Genomic DNA, 18,724 nt, shown 5'->3' with positions numbered 1-18,724 from the left:
AAAACACAAAATCAATTAATGTACAATTTTGACACAAAAACATAATGAATATTTACTGATGTCGCATTTGTGTCACACCGTCAAGTTTGTTTCCAAAAATAGACATTAAGATTTGGGTATGTGCTATCTCGCCTTGAAACACTTAGTTTATTACTATGTCATGTCATGTCATAATTGAACTGCCATCAGCCTCTAGTTCTATCCTCCGTACTGACAAAATACAAATTATATGAGTCTGTTGTGTTTTGGACCTCTGCCAAACCCCTGAGACAGACTCACCGAAAGCCCTGGGGTTCGATCAAACCCAGGTCAAGAATCACTATATTAGACAAAGTGCAATTCGCTATACTATTATGTTAGTTAATAGTAGATTGATAGTGGTAATAAAATAGATAAAAATGAAGAGACTTTTTGTAATTTGGTATGTATTTCAGGACTTAGATCTGATCGATGTTCTTTGGCAACAAGATGTTGATTTGGGCTTGGGCAAAGAAGTGTTTGATAAAACTCTGCGCCAAGAACTTGAAAGGGAAAGAGAGCAAGAAATAAAAAAGCAACATGATGAGGTAATTTTATATCCATACATTACTTTCTGTTGATATTTAATCTAGATCAGAAGTTCTTAAACTTTTTGTCATTCCACATTCATTTTAAAAAACAGTTCACAGAATCTAAATTGATTTTATTTATTTATGTACATACAGACACATATATACTTACAGACACAAATCTGAAAAAGTCCAAAATTTAAAAGAGGATTTTGAAATGGTCTAGAAAATGGCTAGTTTTTGGGGCAGCATAAAAATGTGAGGGAATTTAATTTGAGAAACAAAACTTTTCCAGTAGAGTATGACTCTGTATTTCGCAACTAACTAAAAAGCTATTGTTAAGGGAATCAACCCCAATTACTTTCCCTACGTCAGGTCTACAGGTCTTTTTATGTATGTCTCTGGTTAATAGAAGAAACCAATCATATACTAATTCATGTGGAGGGAATTTTTAGATGTCCATCATAGACTTTTTTGTGTGACTGGCCAGTGTGAAAATGCTACAGCTGTTATTTATTCAATCAATGACAGTGCATCAACACTGTTTTATCTCTCAATTTTCCCCACACTTTTTCAAAAAGCATATCAGGGTTATAGGCAGCTATAAAAAAAATAGTCATAGATTAGGTGAGAAGGAGGCTGTGTGCCAAACATGTCATTTAGTGGGGTGTCTATTATTGACAATATATGGTTTGGTGGGGTGTCTATTATTGACGATATAGGGCGGGGTTAATAATTGGCTAATAAATGTAACATCATTTATGAACTGCCACTAGACAATAGGCGTACAAACACATACAAACACCCATATATTTTTTACATCCACAAAAAGGGGTCGAAAAATCGACCATCATGTACTGGAGGGAGTTTCTGGTCCATGTGGGAATATACAAAAAAACTTATCCTGCATATTAAAAGTAAAATTAAGATGGCAGTGGTAGTTTTTAAAAAAATAAACCCAACTCAACATGGTAATATCTTACGTTATTCAAACATACATTTCAGTCATTCTTATCATACACGACACCCATTCCCTAACGTTAATGTTATTTTTTACCAGCATGAAACATCTGAAAATTCTTTTTCTAACTATTGCAAAAGTGTGTGGTCACATGCTTTCAGAAAATCCCCTTCCCTGTGTTTTACACCCACTAATTACATTCAGACAGAGGCATAGCAAGGCTGGGGCGTGGGTTTTGACACCAAGACAAAACATTGCAAAATATATCGAAGATAAATGCTTTTTTCCAGTATAATTAACAATTAATTAGAGTTAAAGTATTTTAAGTAAAAATTGGAGATTCAGACTGGGGAGAATAAAGTAACCTTTCTAACTATAGAGAAAACAATGGTACATCCAGCTGTATTAATAGCCGAAGTAAAAATTGGAGATTCAGACTGGGTAGAATGACGTAACCTTTCTAACTATAGGGAAAACAATGGTACATTCAACTGTATTAATAACCGACTGCAGTTACTATTCACTGTGCACAATTTACTGCCCCGCCCCCCCCCCCCCCCCCCCCCCAGACAAAATGGGAGGGAGTAACACCAGTAGTGTGTGTGTATATATATATATATATTGCAGATAACTTTTTTGTGGTGGTTGGGGGGGGGGGGGGTTGACGCCAGGAGGTTCTGCACTGGGGTCTAGGACCCTCTGGACGTTACTATCCGCCAACTCTCCCCCCCCCCCCCCTGGAGCACTTACCCCCTGTCAATTAACCCCCTCCCCCCCAGTTCATGAATCATGACTATCTCAGTGGTTGAACTAGAAAAAAGGCCACCTCACAAATACTTTTTTGGGCCCCATATATATATATATATATTATATATATTTTATATATATATATATATATATATATATATATATATATATATATATATATATATATATATATATATATATATATATATATATGTATGTATATATATGTATATATATGTATATATATATATATATATATATATATATATATATGTATGTATGTATATATATATATATATATATATATATATATATATATATATATATATATATATAAATATATATATACATACATACATGAACATAGAACTCATTTCGGGTTGATTCGAAAAAAATATTTAATTCTTAGTTTTTAAAAGAAATTAAAACAAGTTACAACAACACATCATGTGTGTGAGTGCTATTATTCTGTTTTGAAAGTCTTTGTTTCAATATATGTCTACCATAGTGCTTCCTAAAAGCAAGTCAATCTAAAGAATATGAAGCATGAAAGCTTAGTATGTGCAATGGTTTCTGGTGTAATGTTTATTTTTATGTTGTTTTTTTTTTGTATTTATATTATTAGTTTTAAATACATTTCCTTTCTAATACCATGTCCTTCTTTATTCTGCACATATTCGACTATTTAAAAAAGGGAAATAAGTCATGGTAGTGGTTTGAACGTTTGCCTATCTTTCACAGTTCAACTCATGTATATATCTTTTTTTTTATGCATCAGCGTGTGTTAGCAACTGTAGAACGTCGCTACTGTAGTAGATCTTTTTTTTTTTTTTACAAAACCACTATCAAGGTACCAGTGGTGGAACTATAAAAGGCTTAGTTGTTGGGGCGCTGGTTTGTACACACTACCACCACAAACACGCTCCGGTTTATGCTGATTGTGAAAGAAACGCACCTCTGCATCAACCTTAGTTTCAGAGGCATCACGGAGCTCCTGGACATGGCCACCGGTGGAGGCCCTTAATGCAGCGAGACTTATGATTCTAGTAGTACACCTATCCCCCTGTGCAGGACACCCAGTAAGCGGACCCTTGGTGCTTAGATAGCCACTGTGGATCTCAAGGCGCTCAACTACACAATTTAAACTAAATTATGTCTATGAGTACTCAAAAACTTCCAAATTTTTATTGTGGTAGCATGAACGGTATAGTAATGCATAAAATACAGACACATGATGTTCATATGTACAGCTGTATGTGCCCAGCTCACACGGAGGAAAACCTTCTGATTTAAGGGACATCCATAAAGACATCATGCTTTTTTGACAACTCGCAAATGGCTAGACCCTCATCCCTAAATGTCATCATTTAGTAATATTAATAGATTGTAAATGTTCAATAAATTCATGTCCTAATAAGATAAAAAAAATAATCTTACTTTCCTTGTTTTATGACATCAAACTAATTAATAATATGGTGTTAAAGTAATATCAGCTGACTAGTGTCTGATAAAATGTGAGAAATGAAGAATGAATAGCTATGAAGTTCGCAAACGATTCATATACCTGGCCGTTACTTTTAGGGGAGGGGGCTCAGAAAGGAACTCAAAGCACCAATTCTATCCATCAGTAGCAAATTTGGGATGGTCTCAACTACTTTTCCTAAAACCATATTGTAAAACATTCAAGGGAGAGAATTCAAATTATACATGTTTGCTATCGTATTTTTTAGTAAAAGGAAAAGAAGTAAATGTAGATCTACTTAAAACCAAAATTATTGTAATTATATTCTTTTTACTTATTTGTAGAATACAGGATAGTACAAAATAGTAGTTCTACCAATACAACAAACGAACATTTTACATTATAAAATCACAATGGATTGTGGGCCCCTAATTAATGCTTATAAAGAAGCAAAAGTCTTCTTAATATCTAGAGGCAGATTTATTTTCAAAAGAATTTTGCCGACTACATCGTGTATTTGATTGTAGTAGAAAGAGGACTCAGGATGGTGTCTATTGAATAAAGATAATCCAATCGCAGCTACAGTATTCTTTTTTACAAAACAACCATCTAGTCAAAACTGCAAGAAAATTATTATTTTTTTAACTATAAAAAAAATTGATAATGATCACCGACCGACCCCCCCATTGCGGAATCTGGTGGCAATGCAGTTCTGCCCCTGCTATATATATATATAATTCAATGTGTGTGTCTGTCTTTTGTGCATTACTACACTTTTCATATGAGCGCCATGAAACTTTTGGAAGTTTTTCAAAATACTTCTGAGGAGGTTTCTGCGGGGAAAAAAAATTTCAAATTCCTAGGGGTGGCGATTTTTTTTCTATATATATACGGTATATAAAAATAAGTCTATTGCGGTTTCACACAGTTCATCCGATCGGCATCAAATGGCACGTTGATTATAACGCACCAGCTTAGGTTTCTGTACCAAAAAAAAACCTTTTTTAATTTCGCAAGGGCGGTGCCCTGAGATGATGCACTTCTTCTCTATATACGATGTATTAAAAAAAATTAAAAGTCATTCGACACCGCTTATTGGAGTCCCTTAAAACTTTTGGGAGTTGATGAATATTCCCGAGGTTTTTTTTTTTTTGGGGGGGGGGGGGGGGGGGGGTCTGGTATCCCATGCTCCCTCATAACATAAACACTATGGCATCTACAGTCTTATTTAGATCTTTGATTAAATAGAATCAGGTGCATCCGTCAGCTCCTGGGTGAGAAATATGGAGTTTTCATTAATTTTAAAGAGCACCCTCCAAAATATTAATTTTTTTTCCCAAGCACTGTTTGACCAGCCTATTTGGCTTATAATAGTATTTGAAATTATTTAACAGTTATTAATATTTTTTTGTTTAGCAAAAATCACAGCTGTTTGTTAAAGAGAAGGAAGAAAGAGAAAAGCAAGAGCAAGCTGACAGGTGGCTCAAGGAAAATTTCAGGAGAGATGGAGAAACTGGTAACTTTTTTGTGCTCTGAAGTTGTTTTTTTTTAAATTTTGGCCAGCATCTGATACTGATATTTGATTGGTTTGTAATGTTCATTTTGCACTTTTATGAAAACTAGTTAGTTCTACCTTATACTCTTAGAGGATAAAATCAGTATACCTGTGCTCACTATTATGTATGTCTGGCCCTGACACTTAAACTCTTTACAGTCTTATGTGGCCAAATGTACCCAGAAACTCCTGTTCTCTGTAGGCCTTTTTTTTTTTTAAATATAAGTTGCTGCTTTTTTAATTAAAATGTTAATTGCATGGTAAATAGAAATAATGTACAATAATCTACACATACTTTTCTCTGTGAATTACATTTTGTTTTAATTTTTAAATGCACACAGATATTTTAATAACTTAATTATTCTAAGCAACAATTGTAAAAAAAAAAAAAAGTTATTACCCTCTGCTTGATCCTACTGCTAGGGAAAAAAATCTAGAGCATGGTCAGTAAAGGGTTAATAATCATTGTGAAGCAAAAAAATTAAGCAAAAAATAGGTGGACAACATTAGTTTAGTAAGCTGTGTTGATAGAACAATGGAATGACTGGTAATGAAACCTCTGGGCAGAGACTAGGAGGTGTTATAATTGTGAACTAAGTATTTAAAGAAATGAGAAATAGAGGGAGAAAAGTTCAGTGCACAGTTGTTGAGGATAATGGGGACAATGTGATAGAAGCAGTGATGTGAGTGCATGTCTAGTCCATGAACAGAAACTTAGACAAGAGCTCCATGGATTGGGAAGTCTACATCTGCTCAATCTTGTCTATAATGCATATTGTTTTGAGAAGTGTCTGTGATGTGTAGGAAATTAGAGGATGTTATTAGAAAACATATTTGAACTGCTTTTCTTATATTAAAAAAACACTTAACAAAGGTGTTGGCACATTGGAGCATGGAACGGAGAAATAGGATTTCAATTAATTTCAGTGAAGACAATTGCTTTGAGATACAGATAATTTGACATATATGAGCAATGTTATGGAACTAATTAAACTTGCATCTTGAGTTACCACTGTATGCACTTTTAGGCAGTCTAAAATTCAGGTTTAGTGAATCTTGAAATGGACTAGTAGGTTGAATAATAATTTTGTTGAGTTTTCTAGTCCACAAAAAAACCTTAAAATTGGAATCCTTTAAATATGGACCTTTTTTTTAAGTTAATTCTTATCTAAAAGTATTAGGGAAAATTTAAGGGGTAGAAAATAAAATAAATGGAGATGATAATAGTGTAATTTACTGATATCAAGCTAAGGAATAGTGTAATTTACTGATATCAAGCTAAGGGTTAAATCAATTACCGTATTCTTACTAGACATCAGATTTTTTTTTATTTGCGTACCAATATCTAATATCTGTACCTCTGATCAAACTCTAAAACATCTTTGAACAAAATAATTCATTTTAATGTTTACATTATTCACTACATCACTTAGAAGACCAAAGCATTTTATTTGGTGGTAAGAACCTTGTATGGATGCTTCAGACCCAAAAACTAATTAATGGGCATATTGTTTTATAGCAAAAAAGTTTAATGAAGTAATTCAAATCATAAGCTCCACCAAATATATTCCCTGCCATATTGCAGAAATATGTGGTGGTAGCCAAATAATATGGGTTTAATATCCGCATAGAGTAAAGTTTCTTTAGATTGACAGTCATCTTAAATTAAATATTGTCTGCATAACTTCATTCATTTACTGGTATATTTACTATATCCAATTCAAGGATTGGCAAACAAAAGCTGCTTTTGGTTGTAGCTCTAGGTTTATGATACACTTATCAGCCTTTTGTTAATCATGCCCTTATTGCTGTGAACATGTTCTTACATACAAGAGCCTCCTTCCTTCACTATTCAGTCTGTCAAGAATGCTGTTGTCACATGAAATCAAAATATCAAATAAGTCAAAATTAAAGTAAATTAAAAGTACAACGCAGAAAAAGAAATACAAAAATTCAAAATAGACTACAATTCACCACCCAATTTATTTGTCTTACATTAAAAATATGTATAAGAACACAATAGAGAGAACTGTTAAGTTTCCAGTTTTAGTTCGGGGTTCTGGTTCTTGTTCAAGTTTAGATATGTATTGACGTTTAGGTGAAGGTTTAAGTTTTTAAAAAAACAAAGAAACATTATTAGCCTTGTTGATTGCAGTGCCGGCGCCAGGTCATTTAGCGCCCTATGTACAACTTATTAAAAAACAAATTTATTATAAAAAAAAATATCTGTTAAAAACAATAATTTTAAAGTGACATGTTAATTTATTATCTATTACAAAAAATTCACAAGTAGACTTCAAAATCTAAATTGAAATTTTTCATGCCTTTTCCCCGCGTATGGGATGGAGTGGCCTAGCAGTAGAGAGCTGGACTGCTAACCCGTTAGTCTCGAGTTTTAATCCGGTCCATGTCAGTCGACTGTTCCTGAGTACACCCAGCTCTGATAGGTACCTAACTCACGTTAGGGTAAGTAAAGGCAGCTGGGCATAATGCTGACCATACTATCCCTTCATATCTAAGGTCACAGAAACAAGTGAACTCTACTTCACTTGTCCCGTACACCATCAGGTTTGAAAGGGGACTTTATTTACTTTAATAATCTTCCCCACGTAACCACTTTTTTATTGAAATTGTTGCTAAGTCCACGAGACTGCTTTGTGACATAGTTGACAGGAAGTAATTTTATTTGATTTCAATTTTGAAAAACTTCGTTCTCCCCTAGCCATAGAAACTGGGAGTGTTAATAATATTCTCCAGGAAACAACATACTTGTTAATATTGTATACATAATAAAAGAAGCCCAATAGAATATTAATTTTATTATGTTGTTTTAATTGTTGTAACCTCTCTTCAATAGACTGTATAGCCATGTCCAAGATAGTGTAGGAGAAATCTACTTTGAATTTCTGTTAAGGATCTTTGCTTCTATTTTTAATTCCTTTATAATCTCAGCAGCATCAATTAAAACTTGTTCAATGGGAATCATCTTCACATTAATTTAAATTTCTCCCTGGCTAACAAGACTTCTAATTCTAAGTGAGATAAAACCAAAACTTCCTAGTCCTATTTAAAATAAAAATTGCACATGTTTTAGAACACTGCATCATGCGCTGGAGAGATCTCTAAATCAACATTAAAATTATCTAACCATCTGAAATGTTCAAGATTAAAATATTTATATAAAATTCAATATTTATCTTACTATGTTACCCTGTCTATATATTATAATCAGTTATTAATTATTAGCTATTTTTTAATAATGGCAATTACACATTTTTACACACACCACACATGCTGGTAGCACCAGCAGTGGTTGAATGAATCTCTGAATAAAACCATCACTGTCCTGTAGCTATCTCTTGCTGCTTTAAAATATTAGGGGAAAATATAAAAACTGTTAAAATCTATTTTTGTTCTATTTTAGGTGAGTGGGTTCGCCTACAGAATGGAACAGAAAATGTTGCTTTGAATTTTGAAGCAAACAATGTAGGTGAATACATCATAAAAGTAACTGCTATCTTACAAATACAAAAAAATTGTTTAATAAAGCTAACTTTCAAAATACTACCCAGCTTTCACTTAAACAGATAATTGGGATATTCACTTAGGCTGGGTCAATGTTTAATGGATTATTTCAATAGAAAACATGAATTATTATAATTTTAAAAAAGAACTTACAATTTTATTAAGCTTTAACTATTGAAATTATATCAAATTGTATTTATTTATAATTGATCTATTTCAGGACTTTCTTACTCTTGAAGCTGCTCTAGAGTACATATCATCAACTGTAGACCAAAGCTTTGTTGAAAATTTGGAGAGTTGCACTGGCACAAGCCTAAATACATGCATCAATACCTTGGAAAAACAACATGACCGAGAAATAGAGGTATTACATCTTTTTAATTATTTAATGTAGAAATTACAGTTGCATTGAAAGTTTTACAAAGTCATTAAAATTAAATAGATTTAGTAACATTTTTAACAGTTACTTAAACTTTGATTTTCAAAATTAAAGCAAGGCTTACTGTTATTGCCACAAAAGCTACCATGTCAAATACATTTTTTCATTTTTCAGACTAACCTTACTCAGCAGCAAGTAAATGTTGAAGACAACTGGAATGGTTTTTTAGAATATCTTGGCAATGTTGCTGATGATTTGGTTAATCATACTGACAAGCTGGAAACATCTGAATCATTCAATACAGAGGAAGCTGAGCTACAGAATAATTATCTAATTAAGAATGTTACATTGGTTTCACCTCAGAATGAATTGGGTACTTATATTAATCCAAAATTATTATAATTGTTATGGTAATGGCTATCTGTGCAAAAGATGTGCTACTTAGTTTATACAAGAATCTGATTTCTTTTACCCCTTTTTAGTCACTTTAAAAAGTGGCATAGCCATAAAAAATGCAAGATTATCCCTAAATAGTTAATAGCATTATATTTCAATTTTTCTACTTTAGATGTGAACTCATCATTAAATTATGACCTTAGTGGGCTTAACTTTATAAACCCACTAGAGATTCATAATAATCACAATCTGAGTGTCACTGGCATTGATGACTTTTTAATTCACTTACCCGAAAATCATAACAGTTTATTAAATACTGTTACGCCTTTTACTGATAGTAAGTAAAACTTTATAACTTATTAATTTAGTTTTTATTTTATTAAATTGCAATGTTTTATTATGAACATTTTCAATTAATAGTAAAACATTTTTTAAAAAACAATATAACAACACTGAATACAAATAAAGTATAAAAATTTGCTTTCTGTTAAAGTATTAGTCATTGAGGTGAGTAAAAGATTTCATTATGTGACTTAAATAAAGAAAATAGAAATTTCTTCTTTCATTGTTAGCTTTTGGAGATTGTTTGTGAACTGCTAGAAAATAACTTTTTCTATCCTAATCAATGTAATTTTTAAAAGACTGCAACAGTCGAAACATAATGTTTTGGAGGTTTATTTAAAAGTATTGTTTTGGGTCTGTCTTGGTTCGAAACAAGACAGGCTTCTCCAGATGTGTTATTGCTCAAATATTTCTTTAGATATTTACAATAACACTGCCTGACTTTTTTCTTCTTCTTATATCATAGATATGGATAACAGTTTTCAAGAACTAAATGATAATCTTCATCAAGAAATTCAAGTTAGCTTAAACCAGTCTTCAGCTGGAGACAATCTTTCATTTTACCATGTAAGGTTAACTTGAGCGTTATTTTATACAAGCAGCATAAACCCATTGCTGCCAGGGATCTACTAACTAAAAGCAATGGTCATTCAAGTGTTAACCCTTTGAACCCTTAGCTCTTAACCCCAAAATCTCCCTCCCATTGAGCTTGAGTTAAATGTACACACAACCGACTCTCAATGGAATTACAAATATAAAAACAATTTAATTTTATTATTTTAATAAACATTTATACATGTATATTTTATTATTTTTGTACATGTATCATTGTCATTAATTCTGCTTAGTATGCCAGTCCACCATAAGTAGGCCTACTTTCAGATATAGGTATGTATGGATATAGTTAAAATGATGCTTGTTGGAAGTTTAAATGCATCTTTTCAAAGTACACTGCAAATGGGCGCAGCTGTGTTAGGGACCACCACAAAAACAATAGTACTATTCACTTGCTTTTTAAGATATCTTTTAAGATCTCATTTATGTACAGATTGTCGATCTAGGGCAGGGGTCTCCAAACTACGGCCCGCGGGCGGGATGCGGCCCGCGAGCTCCTCTCATCCGGCCCGCGGAGATCTTTTTGTCCACTTGAAATTTGTATATATTTCTATATAAATTATATTTTAGTGCGGGGGGAGGGGGGAGCTCACCACCCCGAAAAGATGCCTTGAAGAATCTATGGCCCCCGAAATTATTTTTGATAGTCAATGCGGCCCTCGGGCTGAAAAGTTTGGAGACCCCTGATCTAGGGTAAGGTATCACATACCTATCTATCAATCTGCAGAGGCATGGATGTTTAAGATAAAACACTGACCAAAAAGTGGAATTCTGTGGTTCAAAGGGTTAATATATGAGTATGGTTGCTTGAGAAACTATTGGTTAGTTTAACTAATTTTCTACTCTATGCTCACCTAACCCAATCATTTCTTAACTTTAAAACCATGTCAACTTACAAATTTATTTCAAAGGAACTGCAACCTCATTTTTTAATTTAAAAACTAGTGCTTAAAATTAACTTTTAAGAAGATACTATTCATACTTCACCCAAAAGATAATCTTATACCACTCTAACATCACCCAATATAAGTAACAAACAGCTCAAATATCAGTTTTGCGCTATTATATGCAAATTTTTCTTGATCATTTTGATGCACAGTTGTTTTAAGTCATGCATTTCTGTTGTATTAAAAAAATTGGAAGTATTGGAAAAAACATAACTATAAAGTAAGCGCTGGTATATTGAATACCTTTACTAAAACTCATAAAGTGACCCCTGCTTTTCTTTATCTTTATTCTTCTAAAACTCACTATTGTTTATATGTTTGTATATTTATTTATTTTTTTTAGTCAGTTACGCTTGATCAGAGAGTCTGGACTATGTGTAGAACTTATAAATTTATGTAGAGAAAAACGTTTTTTCTTAAAATGTTATACACACATTTATTTGACGATGTTAGTTTAATTAATAAAGTATTCTTAAGTAAAACACCACCATTAATTACTTATGCAACTTAAAAACACAATCTCTATTTTCACAAAATGGCTTCCACTGAATAATTTTGCCACTAATTGAAAAGTTCAATGCATCATTAAGCTAAATTTTCTGTTGGCCATAACTTTAATGATATGTCTGATTATTGACACAATTTTTTTCATTTTGTAGGTGAAGTAACAATTGTATTCACTACTGTTGTTTGTTTAAAATAGTGAGATACAGTGGTACCTCGAGATACGAGTCAAATTACTCATATCTCAAAGCATTTTTCTCCATTTATATTAATTGAAATGCTATTAATCCATTCTAGACCCTAGTTTTTTGGTTTTTTTTTACATTTTTATAATAAGAAAAGTGTATTTATACATGGCAATGAGCCTTATGGAAGATGCTAGTGGAGGTGTAGACCCAGTGTAGGGTGGAAGAGATAGACAGAGGAGCTTCACTTTGCCCAATTAAAATCAATGTTAAGCTCTGTTGGTTTAAGCCACTTTATCCCTAAACTTTAAGGAACTTAAACTTCACCTAACATAATTGAAAGTAAATATTACTATATAATGTTACGTTAAGTTTGTCATTGTTTTTCTCTTTGCTGGTCTTAGGTGTTTGTTTTTTTTCCTACCCTTTCCCCACTTTTCCATAAAGGATTTTAAAATATACCTGTGAAAAATACTCAAAATTTCATACAGATAACTGAAAAATGCTATTGTAATTGAGCATTTAACTATGGTTACATTTCAGGATTTCAGTAATGGTTTTGATGGACTTGAAGGGGCAATAGGGGGCTCGGTTTTTACCTTAGGTCAAGATTTGATGGAACATGGGCAGTCAAAAGTTCAGCATCTATCGGAATCATCCAGAGATTCTGGCTTCGCAATGCATGATGGATTTTCATCCTCTTCATCGTCATCTAGTGTTGGTAGTCCATCAGGTTTTTATGGAGGTAATATTTCAACATCAAGCAATGATACAGAGCTAGATCCTTGTGGAACTTACACAGTAGCACCTCAGTTGGTCGCTCATAATCATACTTACAATACTCTTCCTGGACATGTCCCAAGAGAGGTAAAATATTTTATTACTTTTAGCTACTTTTTAACCTGTCATTAAAACGTTTTCAATATTGATATCACCTTCTATGCATGCTTAAAAAATATTACATTAACTTAATAAGTAAAAAATGTGTTTGTCTTATACTTTACTGTCCTGTCACAAGGAGGCGATCCGTCTGAATAGTGGTGGGCAATATTTTCCAATAGATTAAAATAATTTTTGTCATTTGGAGATTATTTCCTCCAACATAATTAAGCTTTATGTGCCAACATGTAATGTTCCATATTTGACTCTAGCCTGCTTTTCTCTTTGGATTAGCTTCCACAGCCTTTTGGATTGATCGTTAGAGCTTTTTCTCCTAGATGGTTGCTGTCCACTACTACTGAGCCTCAGTCCAGGGTCCAAACTAGACACATTTGGAGTTAGCAATCATAAGCTCTCCCACCCAATGTTGCCATTCATGTTATGCTTTTTGAGCTTATATTTAGTCACACATACAGTTCATTAAAAAATCAAAGCCTGTTACAGTTCTATGATTTGTTTCCTTGGCAAATTTTTCTTTTTCTTGCCCCATGGATTAATCTAGCGTATCACTCCTGTACTTTGACTGTTACTGTTTGTTAATGTTTATTTAATGTTTATTTTTTAGAATTGGTTTATAGAACATGGTTTACTGTTCATCATGTAAAAATGTTTGAACTATTTGTATCGCTAGGTTAAAAAATATTTACCCAAAGAACCACTTCGGAAAGGTCCTCAAAGTAGAGACCAGAGACGTGCTGAGGAGCTTAAAGTTCCTTTTTCTATTGAAGAAATTATTGAATCCCCAGTTGAACAATTCAATGAAATGATGCTGTCCCATAAACTGGATGAATCCCAGGTACAGTTGACATAAAATTATTTTCATAACTAATGTTACCTTGTTGTACATTAATATAATTGCAAACTAAATTTTACATTGCATTAGGGATAAGTGTGAGGGTATATTTCATTCAGACACAAGTTGTTAGGTGATGGTTATTTATAGGATGCTTTGGTCCTTTTTAAAGAAAATCACAATTCATCCATTTATTTAAAGGAACCAAATATTATTTTTAAAAAACACCAGGTATTACACAGCATTTACTATAACACTGATATATTCTTTGTTTGCAATAGTCATTTAAATGTAAAAATATAGGCCCTAACCTCATAAATTTAAAAAAATATTATACAGTCAAGTTAGTTTTTAATCCATAATAAAAATTGTTAATAGATCTAGTTACTTACTAAAGAAATCCAGGGCACAGGCTTTATCACTCAGGTTGTATTACAACACTACTCCCATCCCAAAAAAAAATATCCATTTCCAACACAGCTTGAAGGTGGCAAAGAAATTTTTGGCTCGTCTGATGTCACAATAAACAGTAGTATGATAGAGAATAATAACAAAAGGTTACAGTTTATTTAAACAATATTTAAACTAACTAAACATGACTGAACAGGAATAACAATAATTTAAGCTAAAAGCTTTCAAGAAATGAATAACATACTTTTACACTTAAACTTATGTTATTTAACACACTTGTACTATTTAACACAAATATATGCCAAGTGAGCACAAGTGAAGTAACAATCAAACACAGCTGGATAGTCTATGAAAGCTGCTACGGTTCTATATTCTTCTAAAATATATTTCTTGTTTTACTGAGAACATCATAACATGATAGTTAAAGCTTAAATTATTTTACCTCTTAACTGTCGAAGTGCCTTGTTTGTAAAATCATCTATAAATGTAAAAAGCAATGTGTGTCTGTTTGTCTTTTATGCATTACTACACCTCTCATAACATCGCCGTGAAACTTTGGGAAATTGTTGTGAATATTTCTGGGGAGGTTTCTGCGAGAGAAAAAAATTCAAATTCGCAGGGGTGGCGCCACGGCAAGGCGCAATTTGTTTTTCTCTATTAGCGGTATATAAAAAAAAAAGTTGATTGTGGCTTCTCGCCATTCATCCGCTCGCCATCAAACTTTGGTAAGTTCATTAGAAAACTCTAGGAAAGGGTTCTGTAAAAAATTCTTTTTTTAATTTCGCAAGGGCGGCGCCTTGGGAGGGTGCGATATTTCTCTACATGTGGTACATAAAAATAATAAAAGTGAATTGCAGTGACACTGTTCACATGATCGCCATGAACCTTTGGGAAGCTGCTAAGAATCTCTCTGGGCAGGCTTCTTCGGGAAAAAAAATTAAAATTCGCAGGGGTGATTTTTTTTTCTCTATATACGGTATATAAAAATAAACGTCGATTTAGGTTTTACACCGCTCATCCGATTGCTATCAAACTTTGGGGAGTTGATTAGAACACTCCAGGGAATGGGTTCTGTAAAAAAATCATTTTTAACTTCACAAGGGTGGCGCCACAGGAGGGTGCGATTTTTCTCTAAATACGGTATATAAAAATAAATGTCGATTGCGGTTTGACACCGTTCTAGATTGTTAACTGGGATGTTTCTTTTTGTCCATAAAAAAATCCAAACAGATTAGTCACATTGCGAATGATGTAATTACCATAAATTTTTAGACAATCCAATCAGAAATTGAAATCGAGCATCTAATAATAGACCATTAGTAACACTAACATATTGCATCAGTCACACTGATGTTTAAAACACGTCAAATATTATTTTTACGTGTTAAAGAAAAATCCTGTTCATTTGTGTCCCTTTAGCAATCTGCATCATTGTTAACAGGATGCTATTTGGCACTCTGGGTTATCCTATGAGCATATTGCCGCCTGATATTTTTAGAAAGCCAGGGACTGTACGCTGCACCTATGCGGTAGTGTAATCGGGTGGGGGGGGGCTCCGAAGAGCGCCCCTCTACGTTCCTGACACATGGGCGGTCACAGATGTGTGTACTACCTCATTATTTCGGTGGGTGATTATCATTAATGTACACTCATGGTTTTCATGCGGTAGTGTAGGTAAACCCGTGTCCGAATATTAATGATCCAAGCGCAGGCATTGTTTACATTTAAATAACTCACTTTTAGAAAACAAGGTCACTGCATCTGAGAATATAGTATTGGTAACGCATGGATGAAACCCTTCTTATATATTTTGTCGGACTTTCTTCTATTCCTGCGGCAACGCGCGGGGACGGATATGCTAGTTAAGAATAAAAAGCCATTTGCTGGTACCATTATTTTATTGGGTTAACAGAATGTTACTTTTTGCATTGCACTATTTTTACCTAAAATTTTTAAATTCCACAATCACAATGTGAATTTTCTGTTCTCTATTTTATTATCATTTATTTTTGTTAATTTTTGCTAAATATGGCATATAAATTGTTACAGCTAACTTTAATCAGAGACATTCGTCGCAGAGGAAAGAATAAAGTTGCGGCTCAAAATTGCAGAAAGAGAAAAGTAAATGTAATTGTTAGTTTGGCTGATGAAATGACTGATCTACAAAGAGCCAGGGATAAATTGATTGCAGAAAGAGCTGAGATGGAAAGAGACACTCGTAAGATGAAAGATAAATTTAGCAAATTATACACTAATATTTTTCAGTCATTAAGAAATGAGCAAGGAGAACCTTATGATCCTAATCTTTTTTCACTTCAACAATCCAGTGATGGAAATGTATTTCTTGTTCCTCGTAATTTAAGCATATCCAAAAAATGCAACTCAGCCTCGACAACAGATTTGGTCAATTCAAAGAAACGTAAAGCCTATGAGGACTGTTAGTAAAGTACATTTTTGCACTAGACTTTTTAAAACAGACTAATGTTGTTGAGGTATAAAAAAAATCATGTATGTTTAATTGAATCATGATCTCCAAGTCTGTAACTAATTATTTGTCATTTTTTTAAAACTGAATGCTTTTATAACTTTATATTTTGTAAAAGCAAAGATTCGCTAGCTGATTATTTAATCTGTCAAAGGTGGAAATTGTAGGAGTTTATTAGTCTTAAACACAGTATGTACTAAAAAGTTGCAAAATATAATTATTTTTTTAAAGTGTTGAAAGAAAAATCATTCACAACTTTAGAACTTTTTTTCTAAGTAATACTAAGAAAAGTATCAGAACTTATTTTTATATAAAATAAACAGTGCCTCTTTCTTTTTTTTTTAACTATGATCCAGCAAATGTTTGTAAGAAATTCATAATTTCATCCCTGTAAGAAAATATTACTAGATCTATAATGTATTTTTGTTTTACATTATTTTTATGACAGTTTCATCTTGTTTATTACCAAATTGCCACACACACAATAAACAAGTAAACTGAATAAGTTGTTGCTGAGGTTTGTCAATTTTTCTCCTTACTTTAAGATTATCAGTATTTGTTGTTTTAAAGAAAATCATCAAAAAAATATATTAAGTTAAGCATATTATAACCACTTGCATTAATTAAAACTGATGCTAAGTCAGTGTTACCTGTACAAAGGTAGGCAAAAGACATGCATTTGTGAAAGAGTATAGTTTAGACATGTTTTGATTTAGTCTTCAAATCTTTTAAATGAGTCATTAAAAATTATCCCAAAAACTAATTTCTACTCCATTTTACTAACTTATTTCCTGGTTCTGTTGTTGGTTCTGTTTGTACATTCCCATTATTTTAATATTTCATATATTTTTTATGTTTATATAATTATTACAAATAAATGCCACTTATCTTAACGTTTTGTTTTTTACTGTTTGGTTATCAGTTTTACCAACATTTATATTATTTATCTGAATTTTGTGTATCTATTTAAACAGATTTTGTGTAATGTATTTGTTTTGAAATATCTGGAGCTGCTATTACAACAGAAGCAGAAGTTGTAAAAATTGTTCTTAATGCCTTTTTGAATAACAGTAGTTTGAAGGAAATAATAACAGTAAACATGTTGACTTTTTTAATTTGTCTTGTTATACCAATATTGAGTTTTATTAACGTTTTTCAAATATTTGGAGTAGAAAAAAATGGACGAAACAAAGGTTGACTTGGGGGGGGGGTTGATGAAAACTGAAAATAGTTATTTAAAAAATTCAACTTTTATAATGGTACAAAGTTATATTATGAAGTGAAAATCTACTACTACATTTGGGCGAAAACGGAGTTGTTGTTTTTTTTAAACTGCCATTTGACATACCTATAACTATACTGTTTCACCCCATGCGGATCATCTCAACGACAATCGTTGAGCGTCTCTCCGATTGTGTCTGATGAGAAAAAAACCCTTTGGTGGTTTCTCAGTTGACACTGTCGTTGAGAATAAAACATACTCTCCACAATTAGGAAAGCATAAACTATAGGTGAACTGAAGACAAGATTCCAGCCATTTTGTTTTGACGAGAGCTGATCTAGATCTACTTGATCAACGATTTACACTGATGCAAACCTACGTAAATCTACAAGATCTAGATTTACATTTAGATCTAGAAATCTACATTATTGACTAGCGAGAAAAAAGTATGCCTAGTGCCTCGTAAGTAAATGATACATCTAGATAGACCTAGAATCTAGTACTAGTAATTTTTCAGTAGCACTAGATATAATATGGCAAGAAACAGATTGGTACCGTAAAATGCATATTCGATATTCGCCGTTCGTAAACTTTCTAACCAGACATCGTTCGGGGATTTTGTTTATATTAATGAATAGAGCGATGTTTTTACAAGCTTCGTTAGCAACATTTTTGTGGAATACGTTTTTAATGACATTTTGTGCCGCG

The 18,724-nt window shown here is 32.7% G+C and overlaps 1 protein-coding gene across 6 annotated transcripts in view; it reads left to right on the top strand.

The window, feature by feature from the left end:
- Window positions 1-17,909, top strand: part of LOC131930085 (endoplasmic reticulum membrane sensor NFE2L1) — a 40,285-nt gene extending 22,376 nt beyond the window's left edge. For all 6 annotated transcript variants that reach the window (XM_059286443.1, XM_059286438.1, XM_059286439.1 and 3 more), the window contains 10 exons: window positions 435-566; window positions 5,135-5,234; window positions 8,698-8,759; window positions 9,019-9,162; window positions 9,352-9,550; window positions 9,746-9,910; window positions 10,382-10,482; window positions 12,710-13,033; window positions 13,737-13,901; window positions 16,359-17,909. In XM_059286443.1, the coding sequence (XP_059142426.1) occupies window positions 435-566; window positions 5,135-5,234; window positions 8,698-8,759; window positions 9,019-9,162; window positions 9,352-9,550; window positions 9,746-9,910; window positions 10,382-10,482; window positions 12,710-13,033; window positions 13,737-13,901; window positions 16,359-16,751 (1,785 nt within the window). In that variant the 3' untranslated portion in view covers window positions 16,752-17,909. The remainder of the gene's footprint in view (window positions 1-434; window positions 567-5,134; window positions 5,235-8,697; window positions 8,760-9,018; window positions 9,163-9,351; window positions 9,551-9,745; window positions 9,911-10,381; window positions 10,483-12,709; window positions 13,034-13,736; window positions 13,902-16,358) is intronic.
- The last annotated feature ends 815 nt before the right edge of the window (window positions 17,910-18,724 follow it).

This window comes from Physella acuta, unplaced genomic scaffold (assembly GCF_028476545.2).
Source record: "Physella acuta isolate Inbredline_101_S28 unplaced genomic scaffold, ASM2847654v3 ptg001715l, whole genome shotgun sequence".
Lineage (NCBI taxonomy): Eukaryota > Metazoa > Mollusca > Gastropoda > Physidae > Physella > Physella acuta.
The sequence above is the reverse complement of the archived record's forward strand: the minus strand, read 5'-3'. Positions and strand labels throughout refer to the sequence as shown.